At 62.7% G+C, this 17,548-nt stretch overlaps 1 protein-coding gene across 1 annotated transcript; it reads left to right on the forward strand.

Annotated features, from left to right (window-relative positions):
* Positions 1-268: 268 nt before the first annotated feature.
* On the forward strand, positions 269-17,019 carry ATP1B2 (ATPase Na+/K+ transporting subunit beta 2; the record flags this gene model as incomplete). Its single annotated transcript, XM_063321605.1, has 6 exons — positions 269-539; positions 3,382-3,510; positions 5,677-5,781; positions 9,474-9,679; positions 11,590-11,646; positions 16,888-17,019. Coding segments are annotated over exons 1-6 (741 nt in total), but the record flags the coding sequence as incomplete, so codon positions are not given.
* Positions 17,020-17,548: the final 529 nt, after the last annotated feature.

Consider the following 17,548-nt stretch of genomic DNA (forward strand, 5'->3'; position numbering starts at 1 on the left):
CCCCAGTGCTCCCAGTTCCCTCTCTGCCCCCACTCTTCTGCGCGGGCCTTTAAGACCCCCCAAATCTCTGAATGGGGACGGTGGGAACCGCCGCGGGACGCCCCGCCCCTATGCTAATGAAAGGGCGGGGCCAAGGGCTTTAGGCGGTTCGATTAGCATAAGAGGCGGGGCGACGAGGCTTTAGGGGGCGTGGCCCGGCCCGGAGGGGGCGGAGCTCCGAGTCCATATAAGGCGGCGCGGCGGCAGCAGCGGGGAGTCGCGGGTTCGAGTCCCGGGGCGGAGCGGAGCGAAGGAAGGGGCAGCGGGAGGTTGAGGAGGAGGAGGAGGAGGAACGGGGGGGTGACACCGGGAACCGGGGAGGGGGGGGGGTGTGACACCGGGAGTAGCTTGGCGGGGGGGTGGGGGGGATAACGGCGGAGCCCCCCACATGGCTCGGGACAAGGAGAAGCGGAGCTGCGGGCAGGTGCTGGCCGAGTGGAGGGCCTTCGTGTGGGACCCCCGGAGCCGCCAGTTCCTGGGCAGAACTGGCACCAGTTGGGGTAAGTTTGGGGGGGGGGGGGGGGGGGGGGGAAGGATGCTTGGACACCCCCCCCCCCGCCCCTTTTTGGGGGTTCAATGGGGGGAAACATCTCTGGGGTGCAATGGGGGGGTTGCATAGGCACAGCCCCCCCCCCCCCCCCCCAAATTGGGGGCCGGGGTGGGGGGGGTTGCACCTCTATAGGGGCGCGCTTGAGGGGGGGGGGGGGCCTCAAACAGGGCCCCCCCCACTTATGGGTGCAATAGAGGGGGGTGTGGGGACCCCCCCCCCATAGGGGTGCAGTGGGAAGTGGTTGCAGGGGGACAGCCCCCACCCCCAAAAATGGGGGCGATGGAGTTGGGGGGCTGCGTAGGGTCCCCCCCCATGTGGGTGCAGCTGGGGGGGGCTGTAAAGGGCGTCCCCCCCCCCCCAGGGGTGCAACAGGAGGGAGTTTGTAAAGGTCCCCCCCCCCCAATATGCAATGAGGGGGGGGGGTTCATTGTGTCCCCCCCCCATTATGGGTGCGATGCGGGGGGGGAGGTCACATAGACCCCCCTCCATGTGGGTGCAATTTGCGGGGGGGGGGCTCCCTAGAGACCACCCCCCCCACCTCCCCCCCCCCAGCTGCAACGCGGGGGCGGGGGGGAATTTGCACAGGGACCCCCCCACACCATTGGGTTGCGATTGGGATCCCCCCACTGTTTTTTTTTTTGGGGGGGGGGCATATTTTCCCAGACCCCCCCCCCACCCCCATATGGGTGCAATGGGAGGGGGCTGCATAGAGCCCCTCCCCCCCCCCGTTTTTTTTTTTGGGGGTGCAGGTGGGGACGGCCCGACAGCCCCCCCCCAAAGGAGGCTGCAATGGGGCGGGGGGGGGAGCACTTTGGGGGGCGCAAAGGGGCGGTTTTTGGGGGGGGGCAGGGGGTGGTTTATGCCCCCCCCCCCCCCCCCCCCCCATCTGTCGCGCGGTGGCTGCAAAAGTAGGTCATGGTCGGGGGTGGGGGATGGGAGCGACGGGGACCCCCCCCCCCCCGAGGAGGGGGGGGGGGGAATGACCAGATGGACACCCCCCCCGGGAGACCCCCCCCTTCCCCCCCCCCCCCCCTTTTAGCACAGATGGCTCGGGGGGGGGGAGGGGAGCAGGATTTGGGGTGTCTGGGGGGGGGGATTTAGGGGTCTGGGGGGGGGATTTGGGGGTCAGGGGGATTTAGGGGGGTCTCTGAGGGGGGATTTGGGGGGTTCTGAGGGGGATTTAGGGGTGTCTGGGGGGCGTTTTGGGGGGTTGGGGGCATTTGAGGGGTGTCCGGAAGGTTGGGGGGGGGTATTTGATGATATCGGGGCAATTTCCTGGGTATTTGGGGGGGTTCGGGGGTCTTTGCGGGGTTCGGGGCAGTTTTGTGGGTATTTGGGGGGGGTCTTTATGACTCGGGGGCAGTTTTTGGGGCTATTTGAGGTGTCGAGGGCAATTTTTTGGGGGGTATTTGATGTTGTCGGGGCAATTTCATGGGTATTTGGGGGTTTTGGGGCAGTTTTGGGGGGTATTTGGGGTGTTGAGGGCAATTTTTTGGGGGTATTTGATGATATCGGGGCAATTTCCTGGGTATTTGGGGGGGTTCGGGGCAGGTTGGGGGGGGTATTTGGGGGGGTTCGGGGCAGTTTTGAGTGTATTTGGGGGGGTCTTTAGGGCTCGGGGGCAGTTTTGGGGGGTATTTGGGGTGTAGAGGGCAATTTTTGGGGGGTATTTGAGGATATCGGGGCAATTTCCTGGGTATTTGGGGGGTTTCGGGGGGTCTTTGGGGGTTGGGGGCAGTTTTGGGGGTTTTTTTGGGGGGGTGGGTTTAGGGCTCGGGGGCAGTTTTTGGGGCTATTTGAGGGGTTGAGGGCAATTTTTTGGGGGTATTTGATGATATCGGGGCAATTTCCTGGGTATTTGAGGGGGCTCTGGGGCAGTTTAGGGGGTGTTTGGGGCTTCCGGGCAGTTTCTGGGGGTATTTGTGTCGGGGGGGGCAGTTAGGGGGGTATTTACCCCAGTTTTACCCCCCCCAGACCTGGTCCTACTCCTCTAAATGGGTTTATTTGGGTGTTATGGACAATTTGGGGGAGGTTTGACCCTGGAGTGGGGCATTTTTGGGGGGGTTTCTCCCCCCGGGGGGGGGGGTATTTACCCCCGGGGGGGCAATTAGGGGAGTATTTACCCCCAATTTTACCCCCCCAGGACCTGATCCTACTCCTCTAAATGGGTTTATTTTGGGTGTTATGGACAATTTGGGGGAGGTTTGACCCTGGAGGGGCATTTTGGGGGAGTTTCTCCCCCTGGGGGGGGGTATTTACCCCCGGGGGGGCAATTAGGGGAGTATTTACCCCCTATTTAACCCCCCCCAGGCCTGATCCTGCTCTTCTAAATGGGTTTATTTGGAGGGATTATGGACAATTTGGGGGAGTTTGACCCCAGAGGGGACATTTTGGGGGGGTTTCTCCCCCTGGGGGGGGTATTTACCCCCGGGGGGGGCAATTAGGGGAGTATTTACCCCCAATTTTACCCCCCCAGACCTGATCCTACTCCTCCAAATGGGTTTATTTGGAGGGATTATGGACAATTTGGGGGAGGTTTGACCCCAGAGGGGACATTTTGGGGGGGTTTCTCCCCCTGGGGGGGGTATTTACCCCGGGGGGGGGCAATTAGGGGAGTATTTACCCCCAATTTTACCCCCCCAGACCTGATCCTACTCCTCCAAATGGGTTTATTTGGAGGGATTATGGACAATTTGGGGGAGGTTTGACCCCGGAGGGGACATTTTGGGGGGGTTTCTCCCCCCGGGGGGGCAACTAGGGGGGGTATTTACCCCCAATTTTACCCCCCCCAGGCCTGATCCTGCTCTTCTACCTGGTTTTCTACGGGTTCCTGGCCGGGCTCTTCGCTCTCACCATGTGGGTGATGCTGCAGAGCGTCGACCCCCACGTCCCCAAGTACCAGGACCGGCTGGTCACCCCCGGTGCGCACGAGGGCTCGCACGAGGGGGTCCCCTCCCACGGGGGGGGACTCGGGCCGGGGGGGACGGCGGCGGGGGGACGACGGGGGAGGGGGTTTACGATAGGCCTCGTCGGCTCTGGAAGGCACCGGCCCTCGCACCAGGGGTGCCTTGCACGAGGGCTCGCACGAGGGGTGCCTTGCACCGGCCCTCGCACGAGGGGTCCTCTCGCACGAGGGGTCCTCGGGTGGGGACGGGTGATTTTGGGGGTGACAAAGGGGTCGGGGGTGCCATGGGCGGCCTCGACACCCCCGGACTGCGCCGGCCCTCGCACGAGGAGTCCCTTGCACGAGGGTTTGCACGAGGAGGTCCTCAGAGGGGGGCTTGCACGAGGGGGCGCCTTGCACCGGCCCTCGCACGAGGGGTCCCCTCGCACAAGGGGACTTTGGGGGGGGGTGATAAAGGGGTTGCGGGTGCCATGGGCGGCCTCGTCACCCCCACAGTGCGCCGGCCCTCGCACGAGGAGCCCCTTGCACGAGGGCTCGCACGAGGGGGTCCTCAGAGGAGGTTTGCACGAGTCCCTTCGCACGAGGGAATTCGGGGGGTTGATGGCGGGGGGGGGTGTGCGAAGGGCAGCCTCGCCACCCCCAGCCCAGCTCTTGCACGAGGGTCTTCGCACGGAGCCTTGCACGAGGGCCTGCTGTCGTGCCTTGCACGGCTGTTACACCTCGTGCGAGGCACGTCCCCGTGCAAGATGCGTCCTTGTGCCGGACCCCTGTGCGAGGCGTGTCCCTGTATGTGTCCTCGTGCAAGGCCTGTCCCCGTGCGAGGCCCCCGCGCGTGTCTTTGTGTGAGGTCCCCGTGCAAGGCCGGTCCCCGTGCGAGGTCCCCACGCGTGTCCCCGTGCAAGGCGTGTCCCCGTGCAAGTTCCCTGCGCGTGCCCTCGTGCAAGGCATGTCCCCATGCTTGTCCTCGTGCGAGGCATGTCCCCACATGTGTCCCCGTGCAAGGTCCCCACGCGTGTCCCCGTGCGAGGCGTGTCCCTGCGCAAGGCCCTCGTGCGAGGCGTGTCCCCACGTGTGTCCTCGTGCGAGGCGTGTCCCTGTGCAATGCGGGTCCCCACACATGTCCCCGTGCAAAGTGTGTCCCCGTGCGAGGCCCCAGTGCAAGACGTGTCCCCACACACGTCCCCGTGGGAGGTCCCCACGCGTGTCCCCGTGCGAGGCGCGTCCCCGTGCGAAGCCCTCGTGTGTCACCGTGCAAACCCCTTGTGTAAGGCATGTCCCCACGCGTGTCCCCACACGCGTCCCCGTGCGAGGCACAACCCCGTGCGAGGTCCCCACACGTGTCCCCATGTGAGGTGTGTCCCCGTGCGAGGCCCCTGTGCGAGGCATGTCCCTACACGCGTCCCCGTGCGAGGTGAATCCCCGTGCAAGGTCCCCACGCGTGTCCCCGTGCGAGTCGTGTCCCCGTGCGAGGTCCCCACACGTGTCCCCGTGCAAGGCGTGTCCCCGTGCATGACGTGTCCCCGTGCGAGGTCCCCACACGTGTCCCCGTGCGAGGCGCGTCCCCGTGCGAGGTCCCCACGCGTGTCCCCGTGCGAGGCGCGTCCCTGTGTAAGGTCACCACGCGTGTCCCCGTGCGAGGCGTGTCCCCGTGCGAGGTCCCCACACGTGTCCCCATGCGAGGCGCGTCCCCGTGCGAGGTCCCCACGCGTGTCCCCGTGCGAGGCGCGTCCCTGTGTAAGGTCCCCACGCGTGTCCCCGTGCGAGGCGTGTCCCCGTGCGAGGTCCCCACGCGTGTCCCCGTGCATGGCGTGTCCCCGTGCGAGGTCCCCACACGTGTCCCCGTGCGAGGCGCGTCCCCGTGCGAGGTCCCCACACGTGTCCCCATGTGAGGTGTGTCCCCGTGCGAGGCCCCTGTGCGAGGCATGTCCCCACACACGTCCCCGTGTGAGGCGCATCCCTGTGCAAGGTCCCCACACGTGTCCCCGTGTGAGGCGCGTCCCCGTGCGAGGTCCCCACGCGTGTCCCCGTGCGAGGCCCGTCCCCGTGCATGACGTGTCCCCGTGCGAGGTCCCCACGCGTGTCCCTGTGCGAGGCGTGTCCCCGTGCGAGGTCCCCACGCGTGTCCCCGTGCGAGGCGTGTCCCCGTGCGAGGCCCCCGTGCGAGGCGTGTCCCCGTGCGCAGGGATGATGATCCGCCCGCGCGCCGAGGGGCTCGATGTCACCTTCAACGTCACCCAGAGCCAGACCTGGCGGCACTACGTCCGCGCCCTGCACCAGTTCCTCGAGCGTGAGTGCACTGGGAGGCACTGGGAGGGACTGGGAGGGGACCAGAAGGGGCTGGGACAGGCTGAGGGGGCACTGGAACGGACTGGGTTGTACTGGGAGGGCTCTAGTCCATACTGGGAGACACTGGGAGGACCCTAATCCATACTGGGAGGCCCCCAATCCATACTGGGCGTCACTGGGAGGACCCAAATCCATACTGGGAGGACCCTAATCCATACTGGGCGTCACTGGGAGTACCCTAATCCACACTGGGAGGACCCTAATCCATACTCGGAGGCACTGGGAGGACCCTAATCCATACTGGGAGGGTTCTGGTCCCTACTGGGAGGCACTGGGAGGACCCAAATCCATACTGGGAGGCACTGGGAGGGCCCTAATCCATACTGGGAGGGCTCTGGTCCCTACTGGGCGGCATTGGGACACCCCTAATCCATAGTGGGAGGCACTGGGAGGACCCCAATCCATACTGGGAGGACCCTAAACCGTACTGGGAAGCACTGGGAGAGCCCTAATCTGTACTGGGAGGGCTCTGGTCCCTACTGGGAGGCACTGGGAGCACCCAAATCCATACTGGGAGGGCTCTGGTCCATAGTGGGAGACACTGGGAGGACCCAAATCCATACTGGGAGGGCTCTAGTCCATGCTGGGAGGCACTGGGAGGACCCAAATCCATACTGGAAGGACCCTAATCCATAGTGGGAGGGCTCTCGTCCCTACTAGGCATCACTGGGAGGCACTGGGAGGACCCTAATCCACACTGGGAGGACCCTAATCCATACTGGGAGGGCTCTGGTCCCTACTGGGAGGCACTGGGAGCACCCAAATCCATACTGGGAGGGCTCTAGTCCATGCTGGGAGGCACTGGGAGGGCCCTAATCCATACTGGGAGGCACTGGGAGGACCCAAATCCATACTGTAAGGACCCTAATCCATAGCGGGAGGGCTCTGGTCCCTACTGGGCATCACTGGGAGGCACTGGGAGGACCCAAATCAATACTGGGAGGACCCTAAACCGTACTGGGAAGCACTGGGAGAGCCCTAATCTGTACTGGGACGGCTCTGGTCCCTACTGGGAGGCACTGGGAGGACCCAAATCCGTACTGGGAGGCACTGGGAAGACCCAATCCATACTGGGAGGACCTTAATCCCTACTGGGAGACACTGGGAGGACCTAAATCCATACTGGGAAGACCCTAATCCATAGTGGGAGGCCCCTAATCCATAGTGGGAGGCACTGGGAGGACCCAAATCCATACTGGAAGGACCCTAATCCGTAGTGGGAGGGCTCTGGTCCCTACTGGGCATCACTGGGAGGACCCAAATCCATACTGGGAGGACCCTAAACCGTACTGGGAAGCACTGGGAGAGCCCTAATCTGTACTGAGAGGGCTCTGGTCCCTACTGGGAGGCACTGGGAGCACCCAAATCCATACTGGGAGGGCTCTGGTCCTTACTGGGAGGCACTGGGAGGACCCAATCCATACTGGGAGGACCTTAATGCATACTGGGAGGCACTGGGAGGACCTAAATCCATAGTGGGAGGCCCCTAATCCATAGTGGGAGGCACTGGGAGGACCCAAATCCATCCCGGGAGGACTCTGGTCCTTACTGGGAGGCACTGGGAGGACCTAAATCCATACTGGGAGGCACTGGGAGGACCTAAATCCGTACTGGGAAGATCCTAATCCATAGTGGGAGGCCCCTAATCCATAGTGGGAGGCACTGGGAGGACCCAAATCCGTACTGGGAAGACCCTAATCCATAGTGGGAGGCCCCTAATCCATAGTGGGAGGCACTGGGAGGACCCAAATCCATCCCGGGAGGACTCTGGTCCTTACTGGGAGGCACTGGGAGGACCTAAATCCATACTGGGAGGCACTGGGAGGCCCCTAATCCATAGTGGGAGGCCCCTAATCCATAGTGGGAGGCACTGGGAGGACCCAAATCCATCCCGGGAGGACTCTGGTCCCTACTGGGAGGCACTGGGAGGACCTAAATCCATACTGGGAGGCACTGGGAGGACCTAAATCCATAGCGGGAGGCCCCTACTCCATAGTGGGAAGCACTGGGAGGATCTAAATCCATCTGGGAAGACCCTAATCCATAGTGGGAGGCCCCTACTCCATAGTGGGAAGCACTGGGAGGACCAAAATCCATCCTGGGAGGACTCTGGTCCCTACTGGGAGGCACTGGGAGGACCTAAATCCATACTGGGAAGACCCTAATCCATAGTGGGAGGCCCCTAATCCATAGTGGGAAGCACTGGGAGGACCCAAATCCATCCCGGGAGGACTCTGGTCCCTACTGGGAGGCACTGGGAGGACCTAAATCCATCTGGGAAGACCCTAATCCATAGTGGGAGGCCCCTACTCCATAGTGGGAAGCACTGGGAGGACCCAAATCCATCCTGGGAGGACTCTGGTCCCTACTGGGAGGCACTGGGAGGACCTAAATCCATACTGGGAAGACCCTAATCCATAGTGGGAGGCCCCTAATCCATAGTGGGAAGCACTGGGAGGACCCAAATCCATCCCGGGAGGACTCTGGTCCCTACTGGGAGGCACTGGGAGGACCTAAATCCATACTGGGAAGACCCTAATCCTTAGTGGGAGGCCCCTAATCCATAGCGGGAGGCACTGGGAGGACCCAAATCCATCCCGGGAGGACTCTGGTCCCTACTGGGAGGCACTGGGAGGACCTAAATCCATAGTGGCAGGCACTGGGAGGACCTAAATCCATACTGGGAGGGCTCTGGTCCCTACTGGGAGGCACTGGGAGGACCTAAATCCATCTGGGAAGACCCTAATCCATAGTGGGAGGCCCCTACTCCATAGTGGGAAGCACTGGGAGGACCCAAATCCATCCTGGGAGGACTCTGGTCCCTACTGGGAGGCACTGGGAGGACCTAAATCCATACTGGGAAGACCCTAATCCATAGTGGGAGGCCCCTAATCCATAGTGGGAAGCACTGGGAGGACCCAAATCCATCCCGGGAGGACTCTGGTCCTTACTGGGAGGCACTGGGAGGACCTAAATCCATACTGGGAGGCACTGGGAGGACCTAAATCCATACTGGGAGGGCTCTGGTCCCTACTGGGAGGCACTGGGAGGACCTAAATCCATAGTGGGAGGCCCCTAATCCATAGTGGGAGGCACTGGGAGGACCCAAATCCATCCCGGGAGGACTCTGGTCCCTACTGGGAGGCACTGGGAGGACCTAAATCCATACTGGGAGGCACTGGGAGGACCTAAATCCATACTGGGAGGGCTCTGGTCCCTACTGGGGGGCACTGGGAGGACCTAAATCCATCTGGGAAGACCCTAATCCATAGTGGGAGGCCCCTAATCCATAGTGGGAGGCACTGGGAGGACCCAAATCCATCCCGGGAGGACTCTTGTCTCTACTGGGAGGCACTGGGAGGACCTAAATCCATACTGGCAGGCACTGGGAGGACCTAAATCCATACTGGGAGGGCTCTGGTCCCTACTGGGGGGCACTGGGAGGACCTAAATCCATACTGGGAAGACCCTAATCCATAGTGGGAGGCCCCTAATCCATAGTGGGAGGCACTGGGAGGACCCAAATCCATCCCGGGAGGACTCCGGTCCCTACTGGGCGGGCACTGGGCGGGCACTGGGCAGGCACTGGGGGGCACTGGTGCCGGAGCCGGTGCGAGCGGGTGCTGGGCGCAGCGTACAACGACAGCGTGCAGGCCGCCCGCAACGCCGCCTGCGTCCCCGGCCGCTACAACGAGCAGCCGGACGACAGCGTCCCCAACTACCCCAAACGCGCCTGTCGCTTCAACCGCTCCCTGCTGGGGCCCTGCGCCGGCCTGGCCCCCGCCGACGACTACGGCTACGGCGCCGGCACCCCCTGCGTCCTCCTCAAGGTCAACCGGGTGAGCTGGGGGGCGCTGGGAAGGACTGGGAGGCACTGGGAGGGCTGGGGCGGCATCTGCTCATGGCGTTGTATGGCACTGGGAGGCACTGGATGGGACTGGGAGGCACTGGGAGCCACTGGGATGGTGCTGGTGCAATGCAATGTCATGTGGCATGGCACTGGGAGGCACTGGGAAGGACTGGGAGGCACTGGGAGGGCTGGGGCGGCATCTGCTTGTGGCATTGTATGGCACTGGGAGGCACTGGATGGGACTGGGAGGCACTGGGAGACACTGGGATGGTGCTGGTGCAATGCAATGTCATGTGGCATGGCACTGGGAGGCACTGGGAAGGACTGGGAGGCACTGGGAGGCACTGGGAGGGCTGGGCTGGCGTCTGCTGCATTGCATTGTATGGCACTGGGAGGCACTGGATGGGACTGGGAGGCACTGGGATGGTGCTGGTGCAATGCAATGTCATGCGGCATGGGACTGGGAGGCACTGGGATGGTGCTGGTGCAGGGGGTTGCAGCGCAATGTCGTCTTGCATGGCACTGGGAGGGACTGGGAGCCACTGGGATGGTGCTGGTGCAACACAATGTCATGTGGCATGGCACTGGGAAGGACTGGGAGGCACTGGGAGGGCTGGGGCGGCATCTGCTCATGGCGTTGTATGGCACTGGGAGGCACTGGATGGGACTGGGAGGCACTGGGAGGCACTGGGATGGTGCTGGTGCAATGCAATGTCATGTGGCATGGCACTGGGAGGCACTGGGAAGGACTGGGAGGCACTGGGAGGGCCGGGGCGGCATGGGCTGCATGGCGTTGTACGGCACTGGGAGGCACTGGATGACACTGGGAGGCACTGGGATGGTGCTGGTGCAGGGGGTTGCAGCGCAATGTCGTCTTGCATGGCACTGGGAGGGACTGGGAGCCACCGGGATGGTGCTGGTGCAACACAATGTCATGTGGCATGGCACTGGGAAGGACTGGGAGGCACTGGGAGGGCTGGGGCGGCATCTGCTCATGGCGTTGTATGGCACTGGGAGGCACTGGATGGGACTGGGAGGCACTGGGAGCACTGGGATGGTGCTGGTGCAATGCAGTGTCATGTGGCATGGGACTGGGAGGCACTGGGAAGGACTGGGAGGCACTGGGAGGGCTGGGCCAGCGTCTGCTGCATTGCATTGTATGGCACTGGGAGGCACTGGATGGGACTGGGAGGCACTGGGAAGGACTGGGAGGCACTGGGATGGTGCTGGCGCAATGCAATGTCATGCGGCATGGGACTGGGAGGCACTGGGAGGCACTGGGAAGGACTGGGATGGTGCTGGTGCAATGCAGTGTCATGTGGCATGGGACTGGGAGGCACTGGGACGGTGCCTGGTGCAATGCAATGTCATGCGGCATGGGACTGGGAGGCACTGGGAGGGTGCCTGGTGCAATGTGATCTCATGTGGCATGGCACTGGGAGGCACTGGGAGGCACTGGGAGGGACTGGGAGGCACTGGGAGGGCTGGGGCGGTGTCTGCTGCCTTGCCTTGTATGGGACTGGGAGGGACTGGGAGGCACTGGGAGGGCTGGGGCGGTGTCTGCTGCCTTGCATTGTATGGGACTGGGAGGGACTGGGAGGCACTGGGAGGCACTGGGAGGGTGCCTGGTGCAATGTGATCTCATGTGGCATGGCACTGGGAGGGACTGGGAGGCACTGGGAGGGACTGGGAGGCACTGGGAGGGCTGGGGCAGTGTCTGCTGCCTTGCCTTGTATGGGACTGGGAGGGACTGGGAGGGACTGGGAGCACTGGGAGGGTGCCCCGCACAGTGCCCTTGTGGCACTTGGCCGTGCACTGGATGGCACTGGGAGGCACTGGGAGGCACTGGGAGGCACTGGGAGGCACTGGGCGGCCTCGTTAACCCTTCGTTTCCCGCAGGTCATTAACTTCTTCCCGGGGATGAACAAGAGCATCAACGTCGCCTGCGCCGCAAAGGTGACACCCCCGTCACCCCCCCCCCCGGTGTCACCCCCCCCCGGTGTCACCCTCGTGTCACACCCCCACCCCCCGGTGTCAACCCCCCCGGTGTCACCCCCACCCCGTGTCACCCACCCCCTCGTGTCACCCCTCCCCAGTGTCACCTCTAGTGTCCCCCACGTGTCCCCTTGTCACTTCCAGTGTCCCCAGTGTCACCCCCCCGTGTCCCCCTGTCACCTGTATTGTCACTGTCCCCCGTGTCCCGCTCGTGTCCCCCCGTGTCCCTCTCTGTCCCCCCGCAGTGTCATCTGCGTCCCCATGTCACCCCTTGTGTCCCCGTTTGGTGTCCCCGTGTGTCCCCCGTGTCCCCTCCAGTGTCCCCATCGGTGTCCTCAGTGTCCCCTCCAGTGTCATCTGTGTCCCCATGTCCCCATCTGTGTCCCCATGTCCCCTCCAGTGTCCCCAAGTCCTGTCCAGTGTCCCCCCAAGCGTCCCCGGGTGACCCCCTGTGTCATCTGTGTCCCCGTGTCACCCCTCGTGTCCCCATCTTGTCCCCCCAAGTGTCCCCAGTGTCCCCCTTTGTCCCCCCCCAGTGTCACCAGTGTCCCCATGTCACCCCTTGTGTCCCCATCGGTGTCCCCGTCGGTGTCCCCCGTGTCCCTTTGGGTGTCCCCCCCCCCGGCCCCGTCACCTCAGTGTCCCCAAATGTCCCCGACGTCCCCCCTCACTCTCTCTTGTCTCTCCCCAGCGGCCCCGGGTGAAGGGTGACCTGGTAAGGGAGGGGGTCCCCCCCCCGTAGCACCCCCAAAACCTGCTGAATTCGCCCCAAACTCCTGCTGGGAGCCCCCAGATCCGCTCGTTTCCCCCCAAAAGCCGCTAGTTTCACCCCAAACTGCTGCTGGGTGCCCCAAAACCTGCTGGTTTCACCCCAAACTGCTGCTGGGAGCCCCAAAATCTGCTAGTTTCACCCCAAACTCCTGCTGGGAGCCCCAAAATCTGCTGGTTTCACCCCAAACTCCTGCTGGGAGCCCCAAAATCTGCTAGTTTCACCCCAAAATCCTGCTGGGAGACCCAAAATCTGCTGAATTCACCCTGAAATCCTGCTGGGAGACCCAAAACCTGCTGGTATCACCCCAAAATCTGCTGGTTTCACCCCAAAATCCTGCTGGGAGCCCCAAAACCTCCTGAATTCACCCCCAAATCCTGCTGGGAGGCCCAAAATCTGCTCGTTTCAGCCCAAAATCCTTCTAGGTGCCCCAAAACCTGCTGGTTTCACCCCAAACTCCTGCTGGGAGCCCCAAAACCTGCTCGTTTCACCCCAAAATCTGCTGGTTTCATCCCAAAATGCTGCTGGAAGCCCCAAAACCTGCTGGTTTCACCCCAAAATCCTTCTAGGTGCCAGAAAATAGGCTGGTTTCACCCCATACTCCTGCTGGGAGCCCCAAAATCTGCTGAATTCACCCCAAAATCTGCTGGTTTCACCCCAAACTGCTGCTGGGAGCCCCAAAATCTGCTGAATTCACCCCAAAATCTGCTGGTTTCACCCCAAACTCCTGCTGGGAGCCCCAAAACCTGCTAGTTTTACCCCAAAATCCTGCTGGGAGCCCCAAAACCTCCTGGTTTCACCCCAAACTCCTGCTGGGAGCCCCAAAACCTGCTCGTTTCATCCCAAAATCTGCTGGTTTCATCCCAAAATGCTGCTGGAAGCCCCAAAATCTGCTTGTTTCACCCCAAAATCCTTCTAGGTGCCAGAAAATAGGCTACTTTCACCCGAACTCCTGCTGGGAGCCCCAAAATCTGCTGAATTCACCCCAAAATCTGCTGGTTTCATCCCAAACTCCTGCTGGGAGCCCCAAAATCTGCTGGTTTCACCCCAAAATCTGCTGGTTTCACCCCAAACTCCTGCTGGGAGCCCCAAAACCTGCTAGTTTTACCCCAAAATCCTGCTGGGGAGCCCCAAAATCTGCTGAATTCACCCCAAACTCCTGCTGGGAGCCCCAGATCCGCTCATTTCCCCCCAAAAGCCGCTAGTTTCACCCCAAAATGCTGCTGGAAGCCCCAAAACCTGCTGGTTTCACCCCAAAATCCTTCTAGGTGCCAGAAAATAGGCTAGTTTCACCCCATACTCCTGCTGGGAGCCCCAAAATCTGCTGAATTCACCCCAAAATCTGCTGGTTTCACCCCAAACTGCTGCTGGGAGCCCCAAAATCTGCTGAATTCACCCCAAAATCTGCTGGTTTCACCCCAAACTCCTGCTGGGAGCCCCAAAATCTGCTCGTTTCACCCCAAACTCCTGCTGGGAGCCCCAAAACCTGCTCGTTTCATCCCAAAATCTGCTGGTTTCACCCCAAACTGCTGCTGGAGCCCCAAAATCAGCTGAATTCACCCCAAAATCTGCTGGTTTCACCCCAAACTCCTGCTGGGAGCCCCAAAATCTGTTTGAATTCACCCCAAAATCTGCTGGTTTCACCCCAAACTCCTGCTGGGAGCCCAAAATCTGCTCGTTTCGCCCCAAAGTCCTGCTGGGAGCTCTGAAATGTGCTGAATTCACCCCAAAATCCTGCTGGGAGCCCCAAAATCTGCTAGTTTCACCCCAAACTGCTGCTGGGAGCCCCAAAACCTGCTAGTTTTACCCCAAAATCCTGCTGGGAGCCCCAAAACCTCCTGGTTTCCACCCCAAACTCCTGCTGGGAGCCCCAAAAACCTGCTCGTTTCACCCCAAAATCTGCTGGTTTCATCCCAAAATGCTGCTGGAAGCCCCAAAACCTGCTGGTTTCACCCCAAAATCCTTCTAGGTGCCAGAAAATAGGCTGGTTTCACCCAAACTCCTGCTGGGAGCCCCAAAATCTGTTGAATTCACCCCAAAATCTGCTGGTTTCACCCCAAACTGCTGCTGGAGCCCCAAAATCTGCTCGTTTCACCCCAAAGTCCTGCTGGGAGCTCTGAAATGTGCTGAATTCACCCCAAAATCCTGCTGGGAGCCCCAAAATCTGCTAGTTTCACCCCAAACTGCTGCTGGGAGCCCCAAAACCTGCTAGTTTTACCCAAAATCCTGCTGGGAGCCCCAAAACCTCCTGGTTTCACCCCAAACTCCTGCTGGGAGCCCCAAAACCTGCTCGTTTCATCCAAAATCTGCTGGTTTCATCCCAAAATGCTGCTGGAAGCCCCAAAACCTGCTTGTTTCACCCCAAAATCCTTCTAGGTGCCAGAAAATAGGCTGGTTTCACCCCAAACTGCTGCTGGGAGCCCCAAAATCTGCTGAATTCACCCCAAAATCTGCTGGTTTCACCCCAAACTGCTGCTGGAGCCCCCAAATCTGCTGGTTTCACCCCAAACTGCTGCTGGGAGCCCCAAAATCTGCTAGTTTCACCCCAAAATCCTGCTGGGAGACCCAAAATCTGCTGAATTCACCCCGAAATCCTGCTGGGAGTCCCAAAATCTGCTCGTTTCACCCCAAAATGTGCTGAATTCACCCCAAAATCCTTCTGGAAGCCCCAAAACCTCCTGAATTCACCCCCAAATCCTGCTGGGAGGCCCAAAATCTGCTGGTTTCACCCCAAAATCCTGCTGGGTGCCCTGATGTCCCGTGTCCCCGATGTCCCCAATGCCCCTGATGTCCCCAATGTCCCCCCCACGTCCCCGCTGTCCCCGTCCCGTGTCCCCCCCGATGTCCCCAATGTCCCCCCCCACGTCCCCGCTGTCCCCATCCCGTGTCCCCCCCGATGTCCCCAATGTCCCCCGCTGCGTCCTTGCTGTCCCCGTCCCGTCCCCCCGATGTCCCCAATGTCCCCCCCCCCACATCCCCGTTGTCCCCGTGCCGTGTCCCCCCCGCTGTCCCCAATGTCCCCCCCCGCTGTCCCCATCCCGTGTACCCGATGTCCCCGATGTCCCCCGCGATGTCCCCTCTGTCCCCCATCCCGTGTCTCCCCCCGGTCCCTGATGTCCCCCCCGTGTCCCCGCTGTCCCCATCTCATGTCCCCCACGCTGTCCCCGCTGTCCCCAATGTCCCCCCCCCGATGTCCCCGCTGTCCCCGTCCCGTTGACGTTCTCTCTCTCGCCGGCCGCGGGGCGCAGGGACAGACGGCCGCCAGCGTAAGGGCCTGGGGGGGGCACTGGGACAAACTGGGGGGCACTGGGGCGGATGGGGGGGGGATATGGGGGTCCTGGGGGGGGCTACTGGGAGGGTTTTCAGGGGCACTGGGGCAAACTGGGGGCACTGGGAGGGGGGACGGGGGGGGATATGGGGGTCCTGGGGGGGGGACGGGCTTGGAGGGCCCTTGAGGGGGTTATTGGGGGGGCACTGGGGCAAACTGGGGGGCACTGGGGGGGGGGGATTTGGGGGTCCTTGGGGGGGCTACTGGGGGGGGTTTCGGGGCACTGGGATAAACTGGGGGGGCACTGGGGGGGGGACGGGGTGGGATATGGGTGTCCTGGAGGGGGGGGGGCTTGGAGGCCTTGAGGGGGTTATTGGGGGGGGACTGGGACGAACTGGGGGCACTGGGGCGGATGGGGGGGGGGATATGGGGGTCCTGGGGGGGCTACTGGGGGGGTTTTCGGGGGCACTGGGACAAACTGGGGGGCACTGGGAGGGGGGACGGAGGGGGGGGATATGGGGGTTCTGGGGGGGGTGGGAGGCTTGGAGGCCTGGGGGGGGGGGTTATTGGGAGGGTTGGGGGGGAACTGGGATGAACTGGGGGGCACTGGCGTGGATGGGGGGGATACGGGGGGTCCTGGGGGGGGGGGCTTGGAGGCCTTGGGCGGGGGGGGGGTATTGGGACGAACTGGGGGGGGCACTGGTTTAAACTGGGCGGCACTGGGGTGGATGGGGGGCAGGATATGGGGGGGCTTGGAGGCCTTTGGCGGGGGGGGATATGGGGGGGGGGGGTACATGGGGGTCCCTGGGCGGGGGGAGGGGGTGTGTATCTGGTGGGGGGGGGGTATTTAGCGGGGGGGGGGGGCGTCTCTGAAGCATATGGGGGGGGGGGGGTTTGGCGGGAGTATTAAAGTGGGGGGGGGGTATTTAAGGGGGGGGCGGGTGGTGTCCAAGTGGGGGTTATTTGGGCGGGGGGGGGGGGGGGCGTATTTAAGGGGGGGGGGGGTGTCATTGGGGAGGAAAATGGGGGGGGGGGGGTGTATGTAAGGGAATATTGGGGGGGGGGGATATTCACCACCCCGCCGTATGGGGGAGGGAGTGGGGGGGGGGACACACATCAGTGACACCCCCCCCCCCCAAAATATGTGTGTCCCCCCCCCCCGCAGCGGGAGGAAGACGCCGCCCTCCTGGGCCCCCTCCAGCTCTTCCCCCCCAACGGCTCCATCGACCTCATGTATTTCCCCTACTACGGCAAGAGAGTCCATGTGAGCTCCCGGGGGGGGGCACATGGGGGGGGGGGGGGCATGGGGGGGGGTCCCCAAAACCTGGGATCCCTTTGGGGGGGTGGGGGGGTGGGGCACACCCCAATGGCTGCTTCCCCTGGGAGGCGAAAATAGCTGGGTCCCCCCCCCGCCCCCACCCCGAACCTCTTGTTTGGGGGGGGGAGGAGGAATTTCTGGGGCCCCCGAGGCGGGGGGGGCACTTTTTTGGGGGGGGGGGGGTGGGGTCTGAGGACACCTGGGTCCCCTTTTCTGGGGGGGGGGGGGGGGTGTGGGTGGTCTTGGGACACCTGGGTCCCCTTTTGGGGGGGTGGTGGGGGGGGTGGTGGTTCCCAATATCTTGGATCCCTTTTGGGGGGGGGGGGGGCGGGGGACGACACACACACACGACACCCCCCCCCCACCCCCCCCAAAAATTTGTGTCCCAGAACCCCTTTGGTTGCGGGGGGGGGGGGGGAATTTTTTGGGTTGGTTGAGGAGGGGGGGGGCGGTCCCCGACACCTGGGTCCCCTTGGTGGGGGGGGGGGGGGGAGGGACACACGATACC

Source organism: Chroicocephalus ridibundus, unplaced genomic scaffold, assembly GCF_963924245.1.
Source record: "Chroicocephalus ridibundus unplaced genomic scaffold, bChrRid1.1 SCAFFOLD_768, whole genome shotgun sequence".
Classification (NCBI taxonomy): domain Eukaryota; kingdom Metazoa; phylum Chordata; class Aves; order Charadriiformes; family Laridae; genus Chroicocephalus; species Chroicocephalus ridibundus.